General features: G+C 45.5%; 1 protein-coding gene across 7 annotated transcripts in view; it reads right to left on the bottom strand.

Moving 5' to 3' along the window:
- Window positions 1-12474: 12474 nt before the first annotated feature.
- Window positions 12475-27108, bottom strand: part of dctn1b (dynactin 1b) — a 65874-nt gene continuing 51240 nt past the window's right edge. For all 7 annotated transcript variants that reach the window (XM_035418064.1, XM_035418068.1, XM_035418067.1 and 4 more), the window contains 13 exons: window positions 25659-25727; window positions 25218-25430; window positions 23795-23956; window positions 23085-23216; window positions 22695-22823; window positions 22310-22452; window positions 21669-21835; window positions 21218-21229; window positions 20547-20677; window positions 17619-17805; window positions 16321-16394; window positions 15368-15457; window positions 12475-14648 (listed from right to left, as the gene is read on the bottom strand). In XM_035418064.1, coding sequence (XP_035273955.1) covers window positions 14511-14648; window positions 15368-15457; window positions 16321-16394; window positions 17619-17805; window positions 20547-20677; window positions 21218-21229; window positions 21669-21835; window positions 22310-22452; window positions 22695-22823; window positions 23085-23216; window positions 23795-23956; window positions 25218-25430; window positions 25659-25727 — 1647 coding nt within the window. In that variant the 3' untranslated portion in view covers window positions 12475-14510. The remainder of the gene's footprint in view (window positions 14649-15367; window positions 15458-16320; window positions 16395-17618; window positions 17806-20546; window positions 20678-21217; window positions 21230-21668; window positions 21836-22309; window positions 22453-22694; window positions 22824-23084; window positions 23217-23794; window positions 23957-25217; window positions 25431-25658; window positions 25728-27108) is intronic.

Here is a 27108-nt window from a genome sequence, read left to right on the forward strand (position 1 = left end):
CTTGCTTATTTCAGCAAATTTTCCATGTCTGTTTGGTTCTGATACATTTATAATTTGTACTTGATTCACAATGTATTCATCTGAATGTGAATATATTTCCCCTTTACGTTTCTATGGAAACTTTATTTATTTTCCCTTCAGTCAGAGATTGCTTAACTACTCTAACTCCAGTGTAGAGTAAAAACATTTAAATCTACATTATACACAACAGGACAGTGGATGCTCAGCCATATTTTAATACTAATTACCTCTAATGGGCATTAGTAGCAACTAGACTCCATGTTATATCTCCCATTGAATTTTAAGTGTGGAACGTTTTCATTTATAAAGATCTCTTGAATTTATTGCCATGTTATTCAACATTATGTTTTCTGCAGTGTATACTGTCCGAAGGTGCCTTTGCTTAATGTTCAGGCACAAATCGGTTGTGTTCCATTCACAAATGTCAAACCAGTTCAGGAAAATGGAGAGAACTGATAACACTTCACTTGAAATTGGTCTCATGCAGCATTTATAATACCTTCATAAGTGTTACATAATGCAGTACAATTGGGTATAAGCATAAATTAATAAAATTAGCTTTTAACAACTGATTTTCACATTGCATGTAAGTAATGTCATAATGCATATAGTTACCTAATATCAGTTTTATATGCCCTTCATATTGTTAATGTGTGTTTATGACTTTTAAGGGATAATGTGCTCTGGCCTTCAAACAGAGCTTATCAAATATTAATAAAAACCCACCTCAATAAATGTGTAACCAAAAAATTGTTTAGCTACAGTATGGACCAAATCTATAACACAACTAAACTCCAGGGGCCTCATTTATAGAATGGACTTCCGATCAATTTTGATCTTAAGTATGACTTACACAGAAAACCACGTATAAGTAGTTATTTATAAAACCTTACTTTGACATGGAAATGATCTTATCTCTACGCAGTGTCTAGACTTGATGTAAGTGATTTTCCTGCTGGTTATGTAGGGGTATTGCAGTTTGGGATTCATATGCATCCAAGCCTGTGGTGAACTTTGCATTAGCTTTATGAACAATTTGATATGAATTATCAATTAAAGCTGTGAGGAATTAATTGCCAGACGCAAGGTGTTTTGAATTAAAAACAGGATGTGATGTTCTATAAATAGTGTGTCAAATTAGAAAAAAGTAACTATGGCTGTTCTTGCGTTATTGGAAGACATTGAAAACCGTGCTTTTAGAAGGGAGAGAGTTTTGAGAGACCGGAATGACTTTTTTTGCGCATGATGATCTTCCAAAAAGTTTGCTTTTATTTTTTGGTCCATGGTTACTCCTAACTAAACTCTCATTTGTGCTAGCATTATATAAGGGGAAATTGCTGATTGTAAGGCACATTCGGGTGCCATCAATTTTAAGTTAATTTGAGATTTATAGATCACAGGTGCGTAAGTTACAAATGGGCTTCTTAGAACCTGCATAAGCAAGATTTTTTATGCTCAGTATCTTTTATGAATCAAATGTAAGCACATTGTCGGAAATTATCTTAAGCCTAAGTTCAAGTATAAATCTAAGAACATTTTTATAAATGAGGCCCCGGCTTCGTGTTAACTTTTTTAACTGTTTCGAATATGAGACTACATTGCCGATTTATTTCCCAATAATATAATCTGGGATCTTAGCCATTCCTGAGAAGAGAGTACTGTGGGAGAAGATTTGTTCGTATCATGTGATTTTTGTGGGGGCCATAGATTTAAATCATGCTCTAAAATTCCAGGCAAACTCGATTTTTCTCGGAGTAATGGATCTTGTTTTGCTGGAAATTAGATATCAACAACCTGGCGCTCTTTTTCTCAGGAGAGTAATTTGTTTGTGCTGTCCTGGGTTCAAGTTGGAACACTATCAACCGGCTGAGAGGAAAGACATTTCCTCATCCACTTGGTCTGTGCCAAACCACTCCGGGGCCGGGTTCCATGCAAAGACGTCACCAGAATGAGATGGGGTTTCGTGTGCCCAAGGATGTTGTTTAATAATCAAAGGACAGGTCTTTATTTTATATGGCCATAGAATAACGTGTCCAGGATGTGCTCCTATTCTGTCTCAGCGGACATGTATTTTAAACAAGTTTGAAGCACAGTGTATATTTTCATTAGTCATTAAAGTTGTTCCATGTTGTGCGACACTGTAAATGTTGCTTCACTCCGATCATCCTAATTTCTGAAGGAATGCTCCGTTGTTTCCTGAAGGAGTATTTTGACAAGGGGAACATATGGAATGACAAACAGGTGGACTATGATTCCTCATCATGTGCAATTTGTGCATTCATTTTCTGTCAGTGCTAATTGGCCAGCGTTGCTCCATTTACAGTTGATTGGCAGGTTGTGCACAGGAAGTTGACCGTGACACAGGATGGGGGAGGGCGGGGGAAGCTTTTGTGACATTTGTATTGATTTTATAAAAAATAAATAAAAAGAAGTGTTGCCTAGCTTACAGTTGTATCAAGAGTACATTGTGCAAAAAAAGGAGGAAGGTGTTCTATAAGTTTTATATCAATGTGTATTTGTGATTGCCGTCTGCTGGGAGCATTAGCAATTAAATCTTTCCCTTTACACATAGCCATATCTCTAAACTCTGATGGATATTCAGGTAATCATTAAAAATCCCATTGCACTTTTCAAAAGACTAGGGTAGTTCACCCCAATGTCCTGGTCATACTCCAATAAAAGTGGCTCTACTGTACGTCCAGCCACCTAATCATCTGCTACATCTGAATGGCTGTCTAGCCAGTGCATTCTGTGCCCACTTGCATTCAACAGGTTGTCAGTGCAAAAGAGCTCTCAGCTCACCTACCAGGTTAAGTAAAGTTTAAACAAAATACAAGTGCAATAGTCAGATGATATTTATTTTGGTGTCATCAAGCTTTTTAGAAAAATCTAGTTGTGTTTAATTAGCAGATCCTGTACAGAAGTATTGTGTCTAATAAGTATAAAAGTCCAGCCTTTTACATTATCTAACAGCCTTGACTAGTAAGTATTTTTTCCTGAATTGAACATCTGGTTAAATAGAGCTAAAAATCCATGATTAGTATGAAAAGTAATTTCCTTGGACTGAAAGTTGTTGTTTTTTTTTAAATTAATTCATCATGTGCATAGAATCAGAAATTAGAGAAAACAGGAGCATTATGCTGTTCTGAAGTTTCACGGACTGCTCAACTCTGAAAAACAGATGTTTTCTTTATTTCCTCAAGTCTTCAGCATTCATTCCAATAGTTCACGGGGTCATGCTGTGCGAATGTGAAATGAAACTGCCTGGTTTGGTTTTGTGTTTGATATATAAGTACAGTATGTTATGCATTCCGTTTGTCAGGCACCTACCTAGTTAACAGGGCTTCTAAAAACACTATCTACAGCTTGCATTTATCAGTCGTCCCAAAATCCTTAAAATTATATTCATCCTTTGAAATTGTGGAAAACTGACAAATATCAACACTGCCCTTCAAATGTCATGGAAAATTGCCTGACAGAATAAATTACCCCCTATAAATCTTAATTTTACTGAGAAAAACATGTCTTGCTAGTCTTTCTTGCAAACTCATCAGTTTTATGTTATTTGCTATCGAGCCTAAAAATATCTGGAGTGATTTTCTTTTGAAAACATATTTTTACCAACAGTAAATTTCCACAGCAGTTAAATAACAAGGAAATGATCATAAACTATAGTGCAGCAATAAAAAATTATACTTGTAATAACTTCCGTCCTTGTAATATTGTATCAGTTCTACATAGTCACGATATTATTATGTGTAGATTAAAATGAGCTAAATTCTAAATGTCACAGTGATTTTCAAGGCACATTGCATATAAAGTGAATTATGTGGAACATCAGCAAATATGCCTGTGAAACATAGCATATCCACATTAAAAATAAATTGTGGCCGTATACAAGCATCCATCAAAATCCCTAAATACAAAGTTTAAAAATAATACAACAAAAGAATACGCGACACTATTGTATTGCCTGTGAAATTAATACACACCTATTCTAAAATAAGTATGTAGTGTATATACTCATAGACTTATTGAAGCAGCTTCACACTGTTGTGCATTTCATACGAATTCACATTTTGGATTAATCTCTATGAAATGCATCAACAGGGGTTGGAAGCATTCAAATAATAACTATCGCAAGTTACTTATATCCATTCCATAGAATAGATATATTGTTTTAATGGAAGAAAATATTTTCATTGGCCCCCATCCCCAGTGCCAATGGGGTCTCTGTCATCATCTTTTCCATAACAGATAGGATTTAATTGAATGGGACAGTCCTATTTTCGGTACATACTTGTTGAAGCAGGCGATGTTACCATGGTGATCTAGCTTAGTATAAATGAGCGTTTTTGAGTTACTGCACTTTAAAAGCATATTTACCTGGAAAACTCATTAATTCCTCTCCAAATCAGGAGGGGAAATACATTTTAAGAGAGGAAAATGTGATTAAATTAACATCTCTTCCAGTCTCTCTGGATAAGTGTTTGCTGAATAAATGTAATGTAACATAATTATTGAGAACCAATACTCAGGTGAGCATAGAGAAGGAGCTAGTGGCCTGTACTAATTTACTATAGATCAGAGTGTTACAACATCAGGAATTCTACAAAGAGTTATGCTTACCTTACCCCAAAAACCTTCAATAACATATCCTGTATCTTTGTTATTCTGAACAATGGAAGCCCTTATCTCCACCCCATCCAATGCACCAGCACAGTGATTGAGACTCTACTGCAGAACAGTGATCTTCAGACACATTGTGTACATGCTGGTTGCCACAGATAATGCACTTATCACTTGAGATTGTTCTAACGTCCGTTTAGACTGTTTGTCAGTTCTACCATTTATTTATTTTACTTGCATTTGTACTACACTGTACTAAACATAATGCCTGTATAATTTATTGCCATTTTCACTGTCAATGAACGTCTCATTTTCCACAAATGGTTTAGTTGCAGTGACCAGGTGTCCACACTTCCAGCAGTTAGGACCCCACTGATTTCATCTGTCGGTCTATAATTTAATCAATTCAAAAGTCATTAGCCGTACCACACATTACAATCCTAGGATGTGAATCTGAGTCCTTTATTGTCCATGGCACACACAGCTATTTCTGACACAAATTGTCCATAAGACAGCTAATCATCCTTCAGTGGACTTTTAAAGGATGTAATTAAGAACAATTAACCGCTCGTTACAATACAGAATTAGCCGTTACGTTGGGACCAGGAACCAGCACACACAATGGGTCCCAGCAGTGAGTTCTAAAATCCCTGCAGTAGAAGATGCCACACTTTGATAAAGGTACTTAACAGAGTTCCTGACTCCTGACTGTGGTTGTTAAAGATCCCGCGGTACTCACTTAGAGCAGTAGGGGCATTATTGCCAGTGGCCTCTTTCTCAGATAAGCAAATCTGCATAATCTTTTCTGATTGACTTCACCCTGCCTTATATTCTTTACCAGTTCTATTTACCAAGGTCATCACTGCACAACAGCGCTATTCCCAGTTGACCTTTGTGGTTTAATAAAAATTATTTAAAAGCAGCCCAATTATGCAAATTGAAAGGCGGACGGATATCTGCTGGTTGAAGGAGCAGTTGCCAAGGACAAAGCTTGCCCGTGCTTCAGGGAAGTCAGTGTAGCTTGTGCTTGATTAGCAGAGTGCTTATTGTGTCTCATTACAGCGAGCGATCTGAAATGATCCTTGTGGAGTTTTGTCCTTTCAGGTTGTTGACCTTGAGATTTGCCACTTGACCATTAAAGAAGGAAGAAACGCACAGATTGATCATAAGGGAATCATATGGGAGAGGAGAGCTTAATATACAATATGCAATTCCATTTTTTAAATCAGTGAACATTCATTGTTAAATTAAATTTAAACTCTACTTATGCAAATGTGTGTGGACAAATATCTGCATGTTAAATGACTAGTTGTCAAGGACACAGCTTGTCTGTGCTTCAGCATATAAAGTATTTGTTTATATGATCCTTATAGGAACTCAAAACTACACCTCCCAATAAAGAGAAATATATAATGCTGGTGCAATCCATGCATAGATTTTAACCAAGTTCACAAATCAAATGTCTGTTTGAAAAAGAAATTGCTTAATTCTTTAGTCTGACAATGGCAAATGTCTTTTATATAGCTGAGACGAGTTTGCATTACAGCTTTGTAATACACTGCATTACAAATTTGTCTTCAAATAAATCGGAAGCAAAACTATAAACATGACAATATTGAGGAAGAGGAATGGAAACAATATGCATTTCAGGTTGCCCACTTTAGCCAATTTAGCAGATTTGAAAGTAAAACAAAGGACCCAATCCTTGTGTGAAAGTTACCTCAAAGAGCCTATTGATTTGAGTTCGGCTAAGAGCAGATCTCGTCTTCTCTCAGCCAGACAGCCAGGTGGAAGTAAAGGACCTCTTAAGTTTACCATTTACACTTCGATTTCAACAAAGCTGCATTTCTTGCCCACCGAACCGACATGCCCTTGAAGGGAAATGAAAGCCTGTCCATTTAGCCCGGATTTATGTGATGCAAAACCTGCACGCCTTGTGGAACTGTTTTCTTCACCGTGTTGGTGATAAGTGATCATTCTGTTTTTCACAATTTTTTTTACCTCTAACTCAATAGCCACTTCTGCGAGATTCATTGTGGGTGTTGGGAAAGACAGACAGCATAATCAGAAGGAAACATCTCAATATAAACATCAGGTATATAGAAATGGGATTGAACAACAACCATATATCTCAGTTGCCCTTTACAAAATAATCTCCGTCTTCAATAAATTGTAATCCAGTCAAACACCACAGTCCAGTGCAACTCTCATGAATCAACAAACCACACTGTCAAGAATTCTTCATACCACCTACATTCACAGGACTGGGTAAAAATGTTTTGCCCATATTCAACTAGAAAAATGATATGACCTACAAACACAGGAAATTATATAGCCTGCAAACTCAAGGGTTCTAAGGATTGAGCAGTGTTTTCGTAGAGCATCAAAATGAGGAAATGCCATCACGCACATTAAGCAAAGTCTGTGCAAAGAGCAAAGCAGATTGCTTGTCCTTGTGCAAGTCTGTTTTAAGAGCAAACTATGGACAGACACACTCATCACTCTTGTCGATTGGTTTAGCTGGAGCGTCACATTTGCCAAAACCTCATTGTTGAGAAGGCTGCCCTCCAAAGCATGTGTCAGACAGGGGGGTTGTGTAATTAAAAGGACGGTCTACAAACTTTACCCAGATGTCTCATGCCTTGTTTTCCCTCTCCAGCTCTGGCCCATATACTGTTTGCCTGTTTGACACAGGATGACACATTCAGAGAGATTCCCTGAGGACAACTTTCCCTGTTGTTCCACAGGACAGAAAGCACAGGCAGCAGAGATCAGAGAAGCTTAGGATTATGGGATAACTTCAGACAGCAGTAGAGGTGGACTAAATCAGACCTGCAGACTGTTTGCTGGACTCATTTAGGCCCTGCTCCTGACAACTTTGGGAAAGTGGAATATCCACACAGCTGCCAACCATTACAACTAGCCTGCCTGGAATAATTTACACACTAGAGCTCAGTAAAAACAAAAATGGCTGTATCACTGAAAAGGGGATCAATCTATTGCTTCAAACAGAACTGGCTGCTACATTGATTGGTTGGAACGTGAATGTACCCTTGCTTTGCTTGAAGCTGAATACAGCCAATTAAAGACTGGATATAATTATGATATTAACAGGTTTAGACACTTGTGAGCTCTCATCTAGTGGGCAGTGGTTCGACATGCAGAGAGAGAGAGAGAGAGAATAGTCATTCATAAGAGTGACTCATAACTCTCATAAGCATTATGTAGACATTTATAATTGCTTACATTAATTAGGGCAATTAGGCATATGGTGGGTCAAGGTAATGTTACAGTGGTACCATGTCTATTTGTGACTATTGACGTAATTTTTGAGTGTTAATGTAATTTTAAGTTATAGTTCTAATGAATTCCCAGTGAGTGTTATCAAAAGACAGAATTCCTAATTGATAGTGATGGCAGAAAACAGTGTGTACAGGAAAAAGGTAATGGGTGGACACACAGTCAAAGCTAACCCCGTGAGGAGCAGAGCAGTGGTCTTTTCCAGTGAGTCTCTGCTGGATCGTGCCCTACAGTCAGAAGGGGCTAAAGTCCATCCCTTCCACCCATCAGTGTTCCTATTAAGACAGCAAGAGGACCAGGCCCCAACAGAGACCATCTGCAGCTTGGGCTCTCGAGCTCAGCTAGAGAGAACATTACTAGTAGGTGGTCCATTCTGTATCAGTTCAAATGGATTTAACAGCATGTGTTCGCCAGCTAAAGCGGTTTGCATTGCCCATCCGCCCTGGTGCTTTGTGGGAAGCAGTCGGATTGAAGCACTTCACTATCCACATCGAGGATATTTAAAGGATATTTACATCATTCCCATGCAGGGTTCCTGCCAAGATGATGAAACTGAATAATTAAAAAAAATATTTTATTATGAAATCAATTATAACATTTTAAATAGAAAACCTCAGTTTTTCTTACATTGTAATATTTTATTATACTTTTTTAAATGTGAATTATTTTTATATATATTTCTCTATATTTCTTATATTTAAAAAAGCTTTGGGGTTTTTTTAGGATTAGGGTTTTTGTTAGGGTTCAGGCTACAGTTTTTTTTAAGCAACATCATACCGTGCAGTCTTGTACACCTGCAGCAACTTTTGTCTGTACGCTCAGTCCCTGGGGACTTAGACAATTAAAAGCACCACACAAAGGCCTTCAGACGTAGAAGTATTTCAAGGGCACAGAATTACAATACGAGCACTGGCTGAGAAATTAAGTAATCAAACTCAGAAACTTACAACCCCATTGTTTCTTTCTCATAGACCCATAACTGATAATTGGCTTCAGAATTAGAATAAAGGTTTTATTGACATAAGCTGCATTTACATTAAATCAAGCTACTTCGGAATGGCAATTCAAAATGAAAACTGGAATTGTGTGCGAAGAAAAAACGTTCAGTCTGGTAATGCGAAAAAGCTAGTCTAAATATGAAAAAGAAAAAGATTTATTTCTTGGACAACTTACCATACCCCTGAGATCCATAATAAAATCCTATCATTCTCTCCTCTGGACAATTAATTCAAGTCATTGTTAACCAGCCTGGCACTAGTGTCTTGCTTATCAAGCAATTTCACTTTCCCCCTGGCAAAACAACCTAGGAACACCTGCCTTGGCGGATGTCTTACACACAGCTTGAAATCATCCCTTTTAGGGTTATGAGCTCAATTCGATTCAAAATTCTAATGGCAATGGCTATATTTAGGCTGGAAATTACAGAGGCAGGTCACTTAATCTGCATGCATGGAACTTTCCAATGTTAATGCGGAAGAAAATATAGCAATATAAACAATGACCTCTCTCACCAAGAGAGGCGTTTCCAGCCAGATGGTTATCAATATAATCTTGCACAAATACAACCACAACAGTGATGTGCACTAAGATGCCAATAATGTTAACGCCATTTTTGATGTGACATCACTTCAGACTAAGCTCCATTCTGTGAGGTGGTCTTATTCAGACAGACAGCTTTGCGTCTTTCTTGTGCTGCTGGACAGTAGCATACTAGAGTTAGCAGTTTCCTAGCGCCTGCGTTAGCAGAAACCCCCCCCCCCCCCCCCCCCCCCCCCCCAACCGAGTGGTCTCCTCTGATTACAGTAACTCTGCTTTAAATAGCACCTCAGAAAGTTTACCTGACACCTGTGCACTTTTATGTGAAGTGACTCATGAAATCGGGCTTCAAGCTGTCGCCTCTGGAGCTCCAGTTCTCTTCAGGTGGTTATTTGTCAGCCTTTGAGTCAGTATCTGCTATATCATTTGTAAAGCAATTTGCCCTGTAATTCTGTTGTTCTGGGACCGCGTCCAGCTCCTACGACTGGTCCATATTTAGTTTTGCCCTACATCAGGCCTTTTGATGACGAGTGGGAAAGGTCACAGGTGCGCTGACGTTGACTTCATGCGTCTTCACTTCATTATGCGGCCCGGCGGGGGCCCGCTTATAGCCCAACGGAGAGCACAAGCTCGGCTAAACAGCCTTGTGAAACCCACCGGGTTACCTTTGTGTTCTGAACAGCTGTTTGACGTACATGCACGTGTGCGTGCGCTTGGCAATTTATGGGGTGTGCAATAGATGTAGCATACGTGCACATGCACCCTGTTAACATCATGGGGAGGAGGAGGTTCGATTTATATTTTATGCCGTGGCAGTAATACATTTCGGTTGCAATTCACTTTGAGTATTTCAGAGATCGAGGCCTTGCATTTTTAGTCTGATATGTCTAGTTGTCGAGAATGCCAAATCCTAGTTAGAAGCACTCAGAGTAAATATCACTGGCAGACACTCGGAAAGCCTTCACATCATTCAGCGTTTAACTTTTATTTCATCCTAGTTTTCAACAACTCCAGCACTGCAGCCGTCAAACCCGGGTCAGCCCTGATTTAAAGAACGGCGCTACAACAGCGCGGACTAAATTAGCGCCGCACAGACGCTCGGCTTAATTGCAATTAAGTGGCAGCGGCTACACGAGCGCATCAGAATTAACGAGGAGCCGCGCGAACAGATGTATTGTAATTGTCATTGGTAAACCGTCCCGCGGCGTGGTCGTTTATTGCGCGCGGAGGGGGGGGGGGGGGGGGGGGTGCTATCGCGTCCGCCGCCGTAATTGGGGGGTGCGGCGTCTTAATCAGCGGAATAATTAATTACACGGGTAATTGACCCAAGGTCGCGTCAAATCGCCTGTCTCGCGGCGTGCATCGCTTCCATTAATGGGCGTCAGGACGCTAATGGAGCGAGCCGTCGCGCGTTGGCTTGTAAACGGCGATGTTCATTTGTTTAATAGAATTAATCACCGCACAGGCAACAGGAAATTCATGGCAGAAAAGGGCAAAATTCACTCGCGCCTTTTTAAGAGCCGACGCGGGGAAGCGAAAGGTGATCTCATAAACACTTTCGTGCGTTTGTAAAAACGCTGCTATTTTTGACTTTTTTGGCCTTTTTAATGGCGGTATAACCAGACATAAAGACATGTGCAGGCTATAAGGACATAAAGGGAAACAATTAGCAGCAATTATATTTAGACCGTTGAGTACAGGGCTGGAGGGAAACCGAAATGAAAAGACCCAAGATTCCAGGACAGCTGTGTTGCAGCAAGTTTAGAGCAGCTGGTTCGGTTTATGGGCTGTCAGAATGTTAAGACACACAAACCGGGGGAGAGCAGAGAACGCACACACATTCATACTCTTAAGGGACATTTCTTTTCCAATACAGACATACTTTCTCAGCCCTCAGCATACTCCTCAGCAGGAAGACGACAGGCACACCGCCCGAATGTTTCTCAATGAAGTCTCTTCCACCGCTTCCACAGGGACGCAGAGACACCCCAGGTGCTCAGGAAGAGAGGATCCAACCGGCGCTTCAGTTCACATCTTCGAAAAAGGTGAAGAGACGGACGACTGAAACCGCAACTGGCAGCCGGTCTGACTTTCAGCCTTTTGGCATTTGGAAAGAGCGCCCCCAGAATGCTCGTTTACGGTTAGCGTCGGTCCAACTGGACCCAAAACGCGGGTTCTGAAACTCTCGGAGAACCCTGGAGGCCAGCTTCATCTAAAAAGGTTCATACTTTCTGGAACACCACACTTAAACGTCTCAAAGTATACGGCTGTTATTCTGTCTAGCGAGCAGTAGTACATATTTTCATGAGCACCTACTTCTAATTCTATGATTACATAAAGCTTTCGAGAGTCTGATCACGAGAACCCTGCGGTGCGGTTTTAATAAGGCCATTTCAAATCTCATGCAGTCCACCAGCCACACACACACACACACACACACACACGTACGTTATGAAATGAAGATATATTCGCTCATTTAAATGGTGGAAAACTCTCAGCAGATCCTTCTCCAGGAGGACCATCTCAGCGAGGTATGGGTCTGGGTTCTTTTTCAGTACCTACTTCAGCAAGTGAAGGACCTTGTACAATCAGCATCCTGATTATGTAATTGCCCGAGTTCAGATTTAAATTACGAGCATAATTCCCTTGAAATGACGGACAACACTGGACGCAGCCCACATGAACATGATTGAAGAGCACTGCCGTGTGTTTTCTTCCTTCTTCAGGGTTTAAAATAAAGCCTCGGTTCTCCTGGTTCTTCGGATCTATTTTCATCTTGGCTTTATTTTTTCTTCAAAACCTCTGCAAGTTTCAATCTTAATTATTTCCTGCAAACGTTTGGATTCAACGCTTTCATTTATCTTCGCCTTTAAAAGTCCTTGATTTTCATTACCTCCGATGCCATACGCAGAGCGGCACCTGAGGCAGAAATATTTCACGTTCATGTTCATCCGACACCACGCCACAAACACAGCCAGGCAAGCAGGGCTCTTTCCATTGTGATAAAGCTTTATTGTCCAGATGGTTACAGAGCTACGAGGCCAGCGGTTGGTCTTGGACACTGGGGCACTACGGGATACAGCGTTAAGAAGCACATGCAGTCGCTCGGCACACTGTGGGCTGGGCAGCTGCTACAGTCAGGAGGCATGATTACATGAAGTGTGCCTGCCGCTGACACTTCCACAGGACGGCTCTCAGAGTAGAGCTGCTGATCTAGGATCAGTTCCCCCTGTACGCACAGCAACCTTATCCAACATCGCCTACAAAAAGGCAAAACTGATCCGAGGTCAGCCCTCCTACTCCAAGAGGCTTTGAGAGCACGGAACCAGGAGACCGAAAAGTCATGAGGGAACACGGACAAGTGAACACTACTAGGGCGATGAACTTGGGCGAAGACGTCTTTTACCCGAATGCGCTGCGACTTCCACTGAAAGAAAACTGAGAGTGAGGCTGTGCAAACCTGGCTTTACCGTGTAAACTCTGATCAGTTTAAGGCTCCTAACCGTTGATAGCACACACATCAGTCAGTCTGGCTTTCCTCTGGCCTTTAAAACTACAGACAGCATCAGAGGAGGCTGCAGTCACTGGGTTTAGTGTCATGGTAAACTGCCTACTGCATCTAAAAGGCGGAACGCCATTTTGAAAGGCCGCAAGCAAGGTTAATTTTTATGCGCGTGGCTAAGTATTAAACACCGCGGTCTGCTCACTGTCGCCAGTAGGAGAAACCGTGCATGCAGGTCTACGGGACACCACATTAATAATGCACTTTGAATAGGTAGAAACATCCAGCGGGGAGAGCAAAGCACATCTCTCTTGCTGATCAGTGAAAGGCATGGTCTTGGGACGATGGCCTGGCGAGCCAATTAACCGGTAACTACACATCTACTGTACTCCACCTGCTCGTGCAACTGAACAGGCGCTAGACGATTCCCAAACGAACATCGCGGTCAAAAGAAAGAAAGTCGCTTTTTGGTTTTGGCTTTAGGCTCAGCAATTCATTCCCGAAATAAGCTAAACGAAAGTTAAATGAGATTTGTATATTTCAAGATACTTCAGGCTTTGTTTGTTTGGATTAAAAAAAACAGTCTGAACAGAAGTACAATGCAGCGCACACTGGAAGCAGGGCAGTATACTTGGTTAGGCAGAAAGCGAGTACGCCATTGGTCCAAACAACACACGGTTAATGTCCTGATATGACTTGAACCAGTTGAAACAACAATTTAGCAATTCATAAGCAAAACTAAATATTCTACCCACTCAAATCCCTTTAAGCAAATTTATTTTAGATTTAACCGGAACCGTTTGTTATGACTGACTTCAAACAGTACATGAACGAACAAACGCCTTGCAGTTCAGAACACAGATGTGATAATACATATTTTATACACGCCCCACATAAATATTCAAGTTAAAAAGCGACGACAATACAGGAGTTTAAATACACCTTCCATTCGTGTGAGACAGATGCATTCGTATTCGCGTAAGCGGTTGTCAACGTAGCAGACCCGGGAGTGTGTAAATGAATGGATCTGCGCTGGCTGAGCCTGTTCCCGCGTGCGAACGGCTTTTGTTCTGTCTGTCACCATCGCTCTTCTCCGTTCATCAAGAACTTTCAGAACTCAATCTTTCACGCTAGTTTTCCTAGGAAACGATGCACTGGCAGAAAAAACTCCCCTTTGGACTTTTTAAGTAAATGTCTACCTAAGATCAATTTATATCAAAAGGAACTACATTCTACTCAAAACAAAAAAAAATGACAACAAAAGAAGTTTTTCCCAAAGCTAACTGCCCTTTTTCGTGGTGACCAATGAGAACAAAGGCTTTGCTTTCCTTCGTCCGTGTAGTGTTGCCACGGTTCCGGCCAATCCCTGTGTTAACTGTGAGCCTGGAGGTGGAGACAGAATCATGAGGGCCTGAGGGGGAGGGGACTGGGGATTGTGGGGCCTGACAGACAGCCTGCAATCATCCACTCGCAACAGACAGACGGGCAGTGGGCGGGGCTGCGGCTAAGGAGGGGGCGGGGCCTATGTCAGCAGCAGGCGGTGCACTCGATGGAGCTCGGGCCGGGAGAGGACGAGGCGGTGGACCTGCTCCTGACCGCGCGAGCAGGGCACCATCACCCTCCCCACCAGCACCGCGTCACCCCTCTTCTCCTCCTTGGCCTGGGGGGGGGGGGGGGGGGGGGGGGAAGACAGGAGAGAGAAAAGAGAGGGAGAGGATCTGAATAAACATCGTTTGCATGCTAATTTCCGCAGGCCCGCGTCTAGGTAATCTGGGGCTAGGACAAACGCGGAGCGCGCTCAGACGAGGCGCCGCTCCCCGTTCCCACGACCCTGCGGCGTGTTTGCTCAGGCCCGCGGGCGCTCAGGCGGGCCTCCTCCCTCCCTCCCCACCTCCGCCGCCTCGCCGCATCCAGAGAAAATATTTGAATGGCTACGCGGGAGAGCCCCGTTGCCAGGCGCAACTTATTCTTGCCCCCCCAGAGCCGAAATGGAGGCAGCTGTGAGGGAGGGAGAGCCCGGGACCCTCGGGGGGCCCGGCCGATTCCAGACAAAACAAGGGAGGGGCCTGGCGAAAGGGCGCTCCGCTCTCGAAACCGTAGCCCTGTCATGGGAGACCCCCTTTCAAGGAGGCAAGGAGTTCAGGGGTAAACGCTAAAGCACCAAGACCCTTCTAAAGGAGAGCAGCGGAACGGGGAATGTTCTAGAAACCGTTTCTGAACGGTCGAGGACACCACAGCTGCCGTCTGGCAGTGAGTGTGGCATGCTGCTTGTGCTGGGGAAGGGTGACGGGGGTCGGGGTCGGAGATGGGTGAGGAGATGGGGTGGGATGGGGCGTGACACCGCCCCGCCTCCCGCCTCCCACCTGCCCCGGTACTCACCTTGACGAAGGAGGTGGAGGGAAACGTGGCGAAGTCCGAGGGGACGCGGGCCCCGGGCCTCTGGGTGACCACGTGCTCCGCCACGTCATCCTGAGAGAGAGAGGGGGAGAGAGACATAGAGAGAGAAAAAGAGAGAGAGAGAGACATAGAGAGAGAGACATTATTCTGTTATTACTGTTGGTCATCTCATGTTTCACATGTTCCTTGCCATGCTCTGGCAATACAAATGCTAACTTTGTCATGCCCATAAAGCACGTTTGAATTTTTTTTTTGGGGGGGGGGGGGGGGAAAGAAAGAGTGAAAGAGAGATACACAGACAGAGTGAGAAACGAAGAAGAGAGTAGGAGTGAGATAGAGGGAGCAAGGCAGGAGAGAGTGAGAGAAAGGATGTAAAGAGGAAACAGAGAGGGAGGGCAAGGAAAACAGAATAATAAGAACCTGGAGAAGGGAAATCAGACAAGAAATGGGGAGCTATGACCCCCAAAACCCCATCGAGCAGCGACTGCTCTGCTTCCCCATCTCTAAAAATTAATCCCCCCCCACCCCCCCACCCCCCCCCCCAAAGCAGCGGTCGGTCACCTTCACGCCTGGTCGGCGAGCATGCCTCTCCCGCCCCAGGGCCGAGGAGAAAGAGAGAGAGAGCATACGGCCGGAGAAAAGAAGCAATGACATGCATCTCTGTCCCCTCTGTCCCTCCGTCTCATCTCTCCCTCTGCAAACCCTGACGACCCCCCCCCCCCCCACCCCCCGCTCTGAATTAACACACCCCTCCTCGATTCTCACAGCCCACAGGCCTATGCCGCTTCCACTGGGAGATGTTCTCCATTTCAAGGTTGGGTAGCGCCGCGCTATGTAAATATCTCTCTCCCGGCAGAGGCTAGTTTTTTTTTTTTCCATTCACGTGGCTCGGCCTAGCAGTTCGGCTTCTAAGCCCAGCGTTCCGCGCCGCTCACCTTGAGCCTGTCCAGGGTGTCGCTTAGCGACTGCAGTCGAGCGGTCTGCTCCAGCAGCTGTGCGCTGGGGGTCACTGCAACGGAGACGGACCACAATTCACTCAAGAACAAGCTCACCTGATATCGATCACGCTATGTCGTCTTCACTCATTCACCACGCACTTTCAACCGATGTCAGAGTTGCTCATTCGTACCGCTAGCGCTATTTGATATCACTACACACGTGTATGAAAGCACATCTGCGGCAAAATTCTAATGCAAATTGGCAGTTGCATTTCGTTTTCAATCGATGTGCGCAAAGACCATGACATAATTCAAATGAAAATGCAAAAGCCCGCTGTACACACTTTATCTGACAATTTTAAAATTTAAATGCAAGGTCCATTTCATTTTTTCATTTTCTCGCCCTCTATGACACAACCTTGTCAGAATTTTAATGAAAATGGAAAACCATATTTGAAATAGCAGGTTCTTATTGTAACCGCATTATCCATGATTATCCATTATCCATAATACAATTTATCATTTCATTTTCATGCTTTTATCACACAAGGGTGACAAATCAAGTGCAACGGCATTGCTTCTGTTTGTATTATCATTTTTGTGTCACGTAAAAACTTCAAAATAATTATCATTTTGTGTCACGTCAAAATTCAAAATAAAACTGCAATCCCTCCTTTTTAAAAATTCATATTTAAAATTACATTTTTATTAAAATTTAAATTTAAAAATTGTCAGATAAAGTGCGTACAATACCTTGAAATGAAAACTCAAAGCGCACATTTGCATTTTCATTTGAGTTATGTCATGGTTTTTATGCACATTGAATGAAAACGAAATGTAATAGCCTATTTGCATTTTCATTTGAATACTGCCGCAGATATGCTTACACTCACATTCTATATCGTCTGTGCTTGATTTTATCATCACTCATTCAATTCACACATTTGTGTCACTCATTCATATTGAATAAAGTATCTTATATCAGCACTCATTAATACTAAACACACATTTCATAAGATAAGTAATTAACAACGCTCGGTTAATCTGATAGTAACATCACTCATAATGCAGACGCTATCTGATCAGACAATATATTCGCGGCTCATATAATTAGTACTCATTCACACTCCATAGATCAGACTGAAATCACCAGCCACAAGATTCAACAAGGTCTCAACACCCATAATAACTTAGCCCACGCGACTGTTATTTTTAACTCGTGCTGTCGATAAGAAACGAGCGTTTTCCGAGCTGGCCGAGCGCTCGGAAGCAGTCGGACGTCGGGGCACACACACCTGGAGACCTGCCGGTGATGTCCACCACCTTGACGTTGGCGCTCATCTGGAGCAGGGTCTCCAGCAGCTGGTCGGTCTTGCGGTAGAGGCCGCTGGAGAGCACCTCGGTTCGGGAGCCGTCCCTGGCGGGCAGCTTGGAGACGCGCAGCGGGGGCAGGGAGGCCAGCTGGGCGTTCATCTTCTCCGCCTGCGAGCGGGGAAACGTGAGGGAAACTGAGGTTAGCGCGCGGCGGCTGGACTGCTTAAATCGGCTCTGTCCCAAGGCGGACGGGCACAGGGATTTTTTTTTTTCTCAGAGCAACCGCCATCTTGGGTCACGCTTACACGTGGGTCATGTGACGTCACATGGTGTGGGATTCAGGTAAACTGGACCTCATAACATACAGCTATGGTCTGTATGCGAGGGGATTCCTTGACCTGACTGAGGGGGGTTTCTGCAGGGAGACACACCACCGTGCTAAACACCGCCAGGCCTCAGTCACGAACAGAGGCAGGTGTGTGTGGCGGTTTCCAGATCAAACAGTCATTTTTCTGCAACAGAACTTTTCTGTTTTCCCACTGGGTACAAGTCTCTTCCATCATAAGTAGGGCATTATTACTTTCTGAGATGGCGGGTTGAGGACGTGTGTGTGTGTGTGTGTGTGTGTGTGTGTGTGTGTGTGTGAGTGTGTATGTGTGTGTGCGTGGGAGAGGTCCCCCACTTTAAATGTCAGAGGCTTAAAATTTCAATGCTATTTTCTTTATGTCAGAGATGGCAAGAGTGTAAATTTCAACCAACATTGTGAAAGCTACTCTCGTGGAGGCAATGTGGGGAATATCTACACCGCATTTGGAGAAGCGGTGCATCATGTCAAGAGGAAACTCGACGGACAGCCCGTGCGCTGGGACGAATTAGCACTTCAGTATCACTCAGGATGGGACGAATTAGCATTTTAGTATCACTCCGGGTGGAACGAATTAGCATTTGAGCACCGTTCAGGACGGACATATCACACATTAAATCTGCCCACACAGTCGAAGCTATCCCACCGAGTCAGCATAAGAACACCATTAACGGTAACCCACTGGAACAGCAGGATTAAATAAAAAATAGTTCATGCTTGCTTTCTTTTATTTTTCCATAGGAGACAAAGACAAATGCAACTCCCGCCACATCCAGCGCATTACTCAATCTTGCCAGTCAGGCCTTTGCAATTCTAATGACATTTCTCCGCGTTAGCCATGTTGTATAATAGATTTCGCATGGCGGGTTGCAGTCTGTTACATCAACTCCTCTCCCTCATCATCCGTCCGCAAGAAAAACGCTGACAGACGAAAAACCCGGTTAACTAATGGCTGACTACAGCGCTGCCGGCCGCTTTGAACGTCGCTCCTACGCCAAATCGGCTGGATTCTGACGCTTCCCCTCGCCTCTTTGTAAATTTGCCTCTCCTGGTTTTTTTGGGTCTGAATTTTAAAGTGAAAGCAGAAAACCAGCAGAGGAAAGGAAAAATACAGAGGGATGGTACTGTAGTTAGTCTGCTCTCCTTTAAAAGAAGAAGGTTGATTAATGTAAATGGCAAAGAAACAACTGGAATGCATCCACTGACAGCGACGACACTCTGTAGACAGACAGAACTCTCTAGATTACTGTTATTCCAGCGGAAAACGGGAAAAAAGTTATTTGCTCCAGTTCTGAAATCTTTGTGGTTTCTCACAGCAGTGGAGCATGTGACAGTAGACCTGGGGGGAGGGGGTGTAGGGCGGAAGACAACCTGTCTTGCAGTCGATCTGCTTTCCTGAGCTGCGCCAAGGCAGAACAGGAATCCAGCATCGCTCCAGACAGCGTGAAGCCAAATCATCCGGAATTACACAAAGTTATATCGCTAAGTCGTGTGCTGTCAGACGGCGGAAACACGATTTGGCCCATTTAGCTGCGTTTCTGACATCCCCGCGCTCGCAGATGCCGGGTACAGATAAAACGGCACTGCATCTGTCTGAGCGCCAGTACCGCGCGACTGGAAAACGCACTGCCGGATGATTACATACATTCACCTTGGTGGCAGGCACCGCTAATAGGCTGCGGTCCAGGGCGAGGCAATAAGCATCAGATCGTTGTTTGGATTTCATGCCAAATTCTGATCTTAATTATTTAATGCCATCATTCATTTATTGACAATTTAGACAAATTTCCTGATAACAAAATCAATTCCTGTTAATAAAAGCTGACGGCTCATTCTTGACCTTCTTCCTCTCCTCCTAGATTCTAAATATTTTGCTGTGGACTAACCTACAGTTAGACAAGCATTGGTGCATTCAGTTAATTAACCAACTGGGCAGCAGAACAGGTGGCAACAAATATACACACCAGCCTTACAGAAATGAAACTGCCCAGCCGTACTCTAGTCTTTCCTCCACTGGTTGAACGCCATTGAAGCTGCTTCAGATGCACATATCCTATGATATAGTAATAGGCATATGCAGTTCAGGGCGCTCGCTTTCACGTAGCCCGATGACAAATGTGGCTTCGAATCGTAATACGAGGACTGGCGAAGGACAAAGACGAAAAAGAGTCATCACTTTCACCCGCCAGATAAAGGGCCCTGTGAGGGATTTTGATTACTCCGCCTGCAGAATGCGGGTTCACTCTCCGGCATAATTTGTGAGGGCTGTATAGATGTTCTTGTAAACTTGCCTGATATGACCATAAGTCTACTACTATAGTAGTATTTGCTTTACAACACACACACACACTCTCACACACACCCATGCATGTGTCCCCTACTTGTCAAGGCTGTCCTGATCTACAGTCCATTTATTTCCCATTTCTTGCCCCGTAAGAACCAGGCCAGGACTTGAGAATAATTAGATGGTAAATAACAGGCAGGGTGAAGGACAGCGTCTTCCTTCGATTCCAGCCAATCGGCAGAGAGGGCACGCGTGGTTCACCTTGAGGCGGTTGTTCTCGTTCTTCAGGTGCTTGATGCTGAGGCGCTGGGCCTCGATCTGCTGCACGAGGAGGGGGGAGTCGATGATCTGGACGGGCCCGGTGCCCCCGCCCATGCTGGGCATGCTGCCACCTGCAGGGGGCGCCACAAGGGGGCAGTCAAACTCAAGGACTGCTCAATTCCACCCCAAGGATACTCCATACCCACTGGGCCAGCGGTACCACTGGTTTCCATTTTTCCCTTCTAATGAGGGACTGATTTAGACCTGGGACACTCGACGAGCGGAATCTCTGGCCAATCAATGACATTAACCATTAACAAATAATTAACTAATAGCTAGAAAAGAAAACCACAAGTACTACAGACCTCTAGGGCAGATTTGGGTATTCCTCCTCTACCCTCTAACATAACGAAACACAACGCGTTGCCCAATAAGGCTAAAAATGGCACTGGATCAGTGCAACAAGGACATTAGTCAAGACTAGGTTACCATGGTTATTTACTTACTAGCCAGAAAACATGCGACTATTCTAGACATAACAAATACGCCCTGAACTAAAACATCACAGTGGCCCTATTCCACCTGTCCGAGACACATGCTGACATGCAAGGATGGGACAGGCAGGGGGGAAACGGGGGGGGGGGGGGGGGGGACGACAGCGAAAACAGTACCTTTTTGCTCGTCTGCACGTTTAAGCGGGAACAGCGAAGGAGAGAGAGGGGGATACAGAGACAGACAATTAGGACTGAAGCAGGAGTTAGATGGAAGCTCTTGGAAAGCACAGAGAGAAGTTTGGGAGCGTTTTCCCAGCAGGAGTCCTGAAAGGAAATGCGGAACTGCAACTACAGCTACTCTTTCCTCAGTGGTACATAGACTGCAGGGAGCCTTGTACTCACTCTCACTTCTTTGTAGCCATTCTCATCATGATACATTCAATTTTATCCGGAGGTACTACCTGGTAATACCCAGAAGGCCCATACCGACCCTCTTTGATCAGCTGAAGCTGCTCAGCTCAGCACTCTCTATCTTTGAGGCCATGTTGGCTATGCGCAGGTTAGATGCTTCCGGAATGACTGTGAGAGGAGGAGGTCAGTTAGCGCAGTGACGGTGGGGCTGACTCACCCCCTGCCATGCCCGTCACGATGGAGGCGATGCCGGACGCCGGAGGTCCCCTCAGGCCCTCGATGGTCATCTTGGGCTGGTTGTGGAGGCGCTGCTTCAGCTCGGCCTTCTCCGCCTCCAGCTGGTCAATGTCGGCCTGCAGGGCGTCCATGGTCTCCTCGAACTCCCTGCAGGAAAGTGACCCGGTTACAGCGTGGCTAGCCTGTGCGTACGCATCACTGGAGGTATCCGACCGGTCTGGTTCTTTTTCTGAGATGCGTGCACTCTCGTAATATCCTACCAGAAATAATGAAAACTTTGACACTGCATACCAATGATTTTCATTCTGGGTCCTGGCTGGCCGCAGGGTCTGCTGGTTTTTGTTGTTACTCATCTCTTAATTGATCAATTAAAGCAGTCGATTACACAGTTAACTTGCCTCACCTGGTTTTATAGGTCTGAACTGGTTGCGGATGTTAAGGTGAAAACAATAACCAGTAGACCCTGAGGCACCCTAGAACCAGGAATGAAGATCACTGCTGTATGCCGTAAGCTCGGAAAGATATGGGGCTCTGTGTTACTGGAACGTCTCCCATCCCCATGGGGGACACACATGTTCCCTCTCCTAGCAGACAGGCCCGTGTTGTGACCCTGGCTCTTACTTCTCCTTCTTTTTCAGCAGGGTCTGGGTCTCGTCCAGCTTGGTCTGGATCTTCTCCACGCGCTCGTCCGCGTCCTTGGAGGAGCTGTCCAGCTTCTTCTCCAGCAGGGAGAGGCGGACGTTGGCCTCGCTCAGCTCCTCTCCCTGAGAACGCACGGAGAGTGAGAATCTCACCGGGCGAGTGTGTGTGTGTGTGTGTGTGTGTGTGTGAGTGTGAATGCAGGTGCAGATTGTGGACTTTGGCATTTGTACAGGAGGACACTTGGGATAATCTCTACGTGAGCATTCAGCCAGATGGAGGCAGAACCGCTGCAGCGTTGGAAAGAACACAGATGTACTGACACAGTGACTGTGCGGAGGGTCACTCAGGACACGGTATTAGGCACCTTGATCTTCAGGGACTTCTTCAGCTCCTTGATGACCGTCTCCCGGTCCTCCAGTTTGAGCCCCAGGCCCTCGGCGTCCGTGATCTCGGCACGCAGAGCGGCGGCCCTCAGCTCCACCGGCGGGGGGGTCTGGGGTTGGGGGACGCAAAGAGAGGCACGGTCACAGAGGACATGGGCGTCAACGCCTTCGTACATATCGTAAACTGTAATGGCTCCGCATTGCAGCTACGCGATATTTCATCATTTAACTACAAAGCAGCCTACAGAATTTGGGTACGCTGCCAATTTATGTACGATTGACTGTGTTTTATAGCGTGGCTTTAAAGCTTGGATATATTGAGGCCGACGGTATTAAAACAACAGTAAGGGGGGACCGGCCAGGCCCCTCACCTTGTTCTGGGGCTTCTCCGCATCGTACTCTCCCTCCTGCATGGCGGTGGCCATCTTGTTCATGGTGGCGATGACGATGCTGCAGGACTGGCGCAGGCATTCGTACGGGTTGATGCCCTGCGTGCCGTAGATCTGAGAGGAGGAGAGAGGACACAGAGAGCGATAGAGAGGAAGAGAGGAACAGACACGACCAAGAGGGAGAGGGATAGACAGAGGGTGAAAAATAAAGAGTGAAAAAGAAAGAGTGAAGACAGAAAAGTGAATGAATGGGTGATGAGACAGAAAAAGTGAATGAATGGGTGAGGAGGAGAGAGAAAAGAGAAGAGAAGAGAAACCTCAGGACTGTGTCAAACGCATCCCATTACTGCTGATGCAGTGGAGGACAGAGAACCTGGCACCACCTCACCCTGCACATCCAGACTCACACGGCTCCTCAGCTCTCGACTCACACTTGTGCTGATTGCCGGGATAATTGGGCCAATTTGGGTTCTGTCTGGCACTGGGAGAGTCAACGAGGTCAGGCGCAGCACGCCTTTAATTTGGGACGACGGAGAGTGGAGAACGCGGGGAGGGGGTTTCTCTCGTCTAGACTAATTACAGGGACAGGGCGGAGCCTTGTTACCGAGGCCTGCGATCGCTGACATGATTGACAGCAGCGGGACGCTAACGGGAGGGAAGTATGGGCCAGCGGCGCGCCCCGCGTTCCGTACCTGCTCTCCCGCCTTGAAGGCCATGTCCTCCAGCTTGAGGGCCGACAGCCCCTCCTGCTCGCCGAGGGGCGCGATCATCTGGGCGCCGGCCGCCGCCACTTCCTGCAGCACGGCCACCACCCAGGTCAGGTGCTTCCTGCAGTCCATCAGCGTGTCCGCCACCTGCGGGGGCGGGGGGGGGCGGGGGAGCGGAGGAGCGGGGGAAAAGGTGAGACTCGCAACTCCACCGCACGCTCGGAGACCCCTTCCATCCCACGCTCACCTGCCCAACGACGACCCACAACGATCCACTCGAGCTGATTACTCTATTCAACAGCCTTCAGCTCAATGCCACCTTCATTAGCTTGATTAGGGTGAAAGCCCCAAGGACCTTCTCTGATTGGCTCAAAAATTGCTGCTGATTAAGTCTATGTGCTTGCCAGAAGTAACACTGGAGCTGCCGGCATCACCACGGTATTCAGTTTTATTCCAGACTGTTCTGTTGATTGGTCTCTATGGTCTTATGAACACACAACATAGAAAGTGAAGAGTGGCCTAGATCAGATGCACCAAGTGGCAAGGGACATCGTGCAAATGAGAAAACTACAAATATAATCTTCCTCCAGCTCTAGCGATGGAGATGAGCTTTTCTAAAGCGCATTCAGAACATAATGACACCTCCAGATCCACGTCCTTCAAGAGACAGACGGAGACACCTTATGTTTACAGGCTCGAATGGGCTTCCCACAGCTTTCAGTCAAAGAAAGTCTGGGACATGATGGGTGTTGAGTGTGGCTACAGTGAGCATTCAACTGCTCCAGTCACCTCACATTTCAGCTTGGAACAGGAGTACACCGCTAACTGCTAGCAACATACACAGTACGGGTAATCGGGTTTGTGTATTTTTGATTCCAGTTACAATAAAAAAATGAAGGAGGAACTCTGAACTGGTTCATTTCTGTGAGGTTGGTGGCGTTGACGATACAGAACAGGATGGATTACTCTGTGAGAAATGAGAAGAACGCTGCTAACTGCTGTGATTAATCGCTTTAGGCTTTCAGTCTGATAGCACGCCTTTTCAATTTCTGAGCAACATCAAGCCTGAGATAGAAAAATATACCTCATTAGTGATGAGGCACTGTTACAAAGCTAAGAATAAAATTTAGATTTAGATACAAGAGTTTTTGACTTGGATACAAAAGTTTTCATGGGATTCATGAATTTGTGCCTGCTCGCTCACTCCGCTCTGCGGCAGCAGGGCGCCTTGTAACCCCTCCCACCCGCTGCTTTCCTATTGGCTGATGCACATCATAGCAGCTTTGACTCTTTGCTTCTATACATCATACCGGTTTCAGTTGCCTCCTGTACGTCATAGCCACTTTTCAATCCTAGCTGCATTTCTATTGGACGGTTTGCATCGCAGGCGCTTTTCCGCTGTCCGCACCTGCTGGCCGAACGTGAGGGCGGCCGGGATGCCCGGGACGTCGGTGCCGGGCATCCGGCGGCGGATTTTCTTGCAGAACTGGCGGATGTCGCTGCAGGAGGTCTCCAGGTCCTTCAGCAGGATGGCCAGGTCCGCCGCCTCCTGCCCCGCGTGCAGGAAGGCCCGCAGGCGGCCCACCTCCACGCCCATGCAGTCCAGGGCACTCTGGGTAAACTGAGGGAGGGAAAGAGGAACCACGCGTCACAGAGGCCCTCAGCCGCAATCGTGAAACCTCATGAAAGCTCTAAACTAAATCAGTTCTGATTGTAATTCAAAGAGACCGTAGAGGGAGGCTGGTGAGACTCGGGTAATGCATAATGCAATGCATGTTAGCGACGGCGCGGTGCAATTAACACCGCGGCACGGCCGGCTGCCGATAGCATGCTTAAGTGGCGCTCGTACCTTGATGTGGTCGGCCAGCTGCATGGTGCAGTCCTCCGTCTGCTCCGCTAGGTGGATGCTGTACAGATGCTGCGGGACGACAAAGCACGACAAGTCAGTCTCGCACAGTCAATCAACCCCACCGTGAATGGGGTTGAGGCATTATCAATGGAGCCCAGAGCAATCGCTAGTTAGCCTGTGAAGACAAGCCTTGTGATTGTCTCAAAGGGGATCAGGATTCACACCACAGAAAAAGTATGCAACGGACAAGATATGGACACCATTTTGAATTTATGCAAAGGATGTTATGAAGACCTTTATTTCAGAATGAAAGAACAAGAAAAGATTTTTTCGTCTTAAAAAAACATTAAAATGATGTGGTTGGGATAGAGAGTAACGCATCCTTGAATTCATTAGCGAATTTAACTCACGGAGTCAGCTTGTTTCACAAAACCTAGACGGAAAGGATCGCTCAGGATGTTTAGGAACGCAATACCGCACGCGGCCAGCTTCGCTCAGCACCGAGAAATTCATACTTAGCGCATCCCGGAAAGAAAGGATGAGAGCAATAACGAGAAACGACAGGCCCGCGGCTTTGAGTGAGGAGCCGGGCTCTCCCGATAACCCGCGTCTGGCTTTAAACCACCGGGCCTTCCATTAAACGCGCGTTCCGGAAGGTTCCACGCCTGGAAAAAAAAAAAAAAAAAAAAAACGTCTTGCGAAGTAATGGCTTCGGCTCGCGAATACTGAAGCGGCAAAGGTTTGGCCTTCCGGAGCGGCGCGAAGCTGACGCCGGGGAAGACGCTGTCGCGCGCGAATGCTCGGAAGCGTTAAGCTCCGCTCCGGAGCGAATTCGGTAGACAAAACGTACAACGAGGGTTATACGGGGGGCTAAGCGTGGATGACGAGTCTGGTACACGACGCGAGGAAATGAAGCTTCTGGAAGCTCCCGGTGCGATACGAGGCCGTGCTTCCTCGGCCCCGCGACGACGCGGGAAAGCTAACCGCTCCTCCCTCAGGCGTGGGCTTCAAAGACGACTGAAAGGCGTTTTGGCGAGCGCTCAGCTTCTGCTGCTCAGCCTTTGAACAGTCTGCTACGCCTTCAGTGTGCTCACTCGGCTTCCTGGAGAGGGAGCTGAATATGACTGGCTTGTACGTCGACCAAAAATCTATTTAAGGAAAAGGAGACTGCACATCCCTCCCACTGGTATATTTATGGGACCAGAGAGAACATCAATGTTTCAATTTGCCACAATCGGCAAAGGCTACGTTTAAGTGATTATATTGTCTTCAGTACCTGGCGGTACTTTAAGGAGTCAGATCAAAACATATGTGATCAGGATGTTCTTAATTGAACATTCTAATGCTGATGTAACATTCACAATTGATAACTGAAAACAAAGAAGTTCTAGATCACTGACTTAATGTTTTAGATAAAATATTCCAAAAATCCTACTCTCTAGAGGGTTAT

The sequence above is a fragment of the Anguilla anguilla genome, chromosome 5 (genome assembly GCF_013347855.1).
Source record: "Anguilla anguilla isolate fAngAng1 chromosome 5, fAngAng1.pri, whole genome shotgun sequence".
Lineage (NCBI taxonomy): Eukaryota > Metazoa > Chordata > Actinopteri > Anguilliformes > Anguillidae > Anguilla > Anguilla anguilla.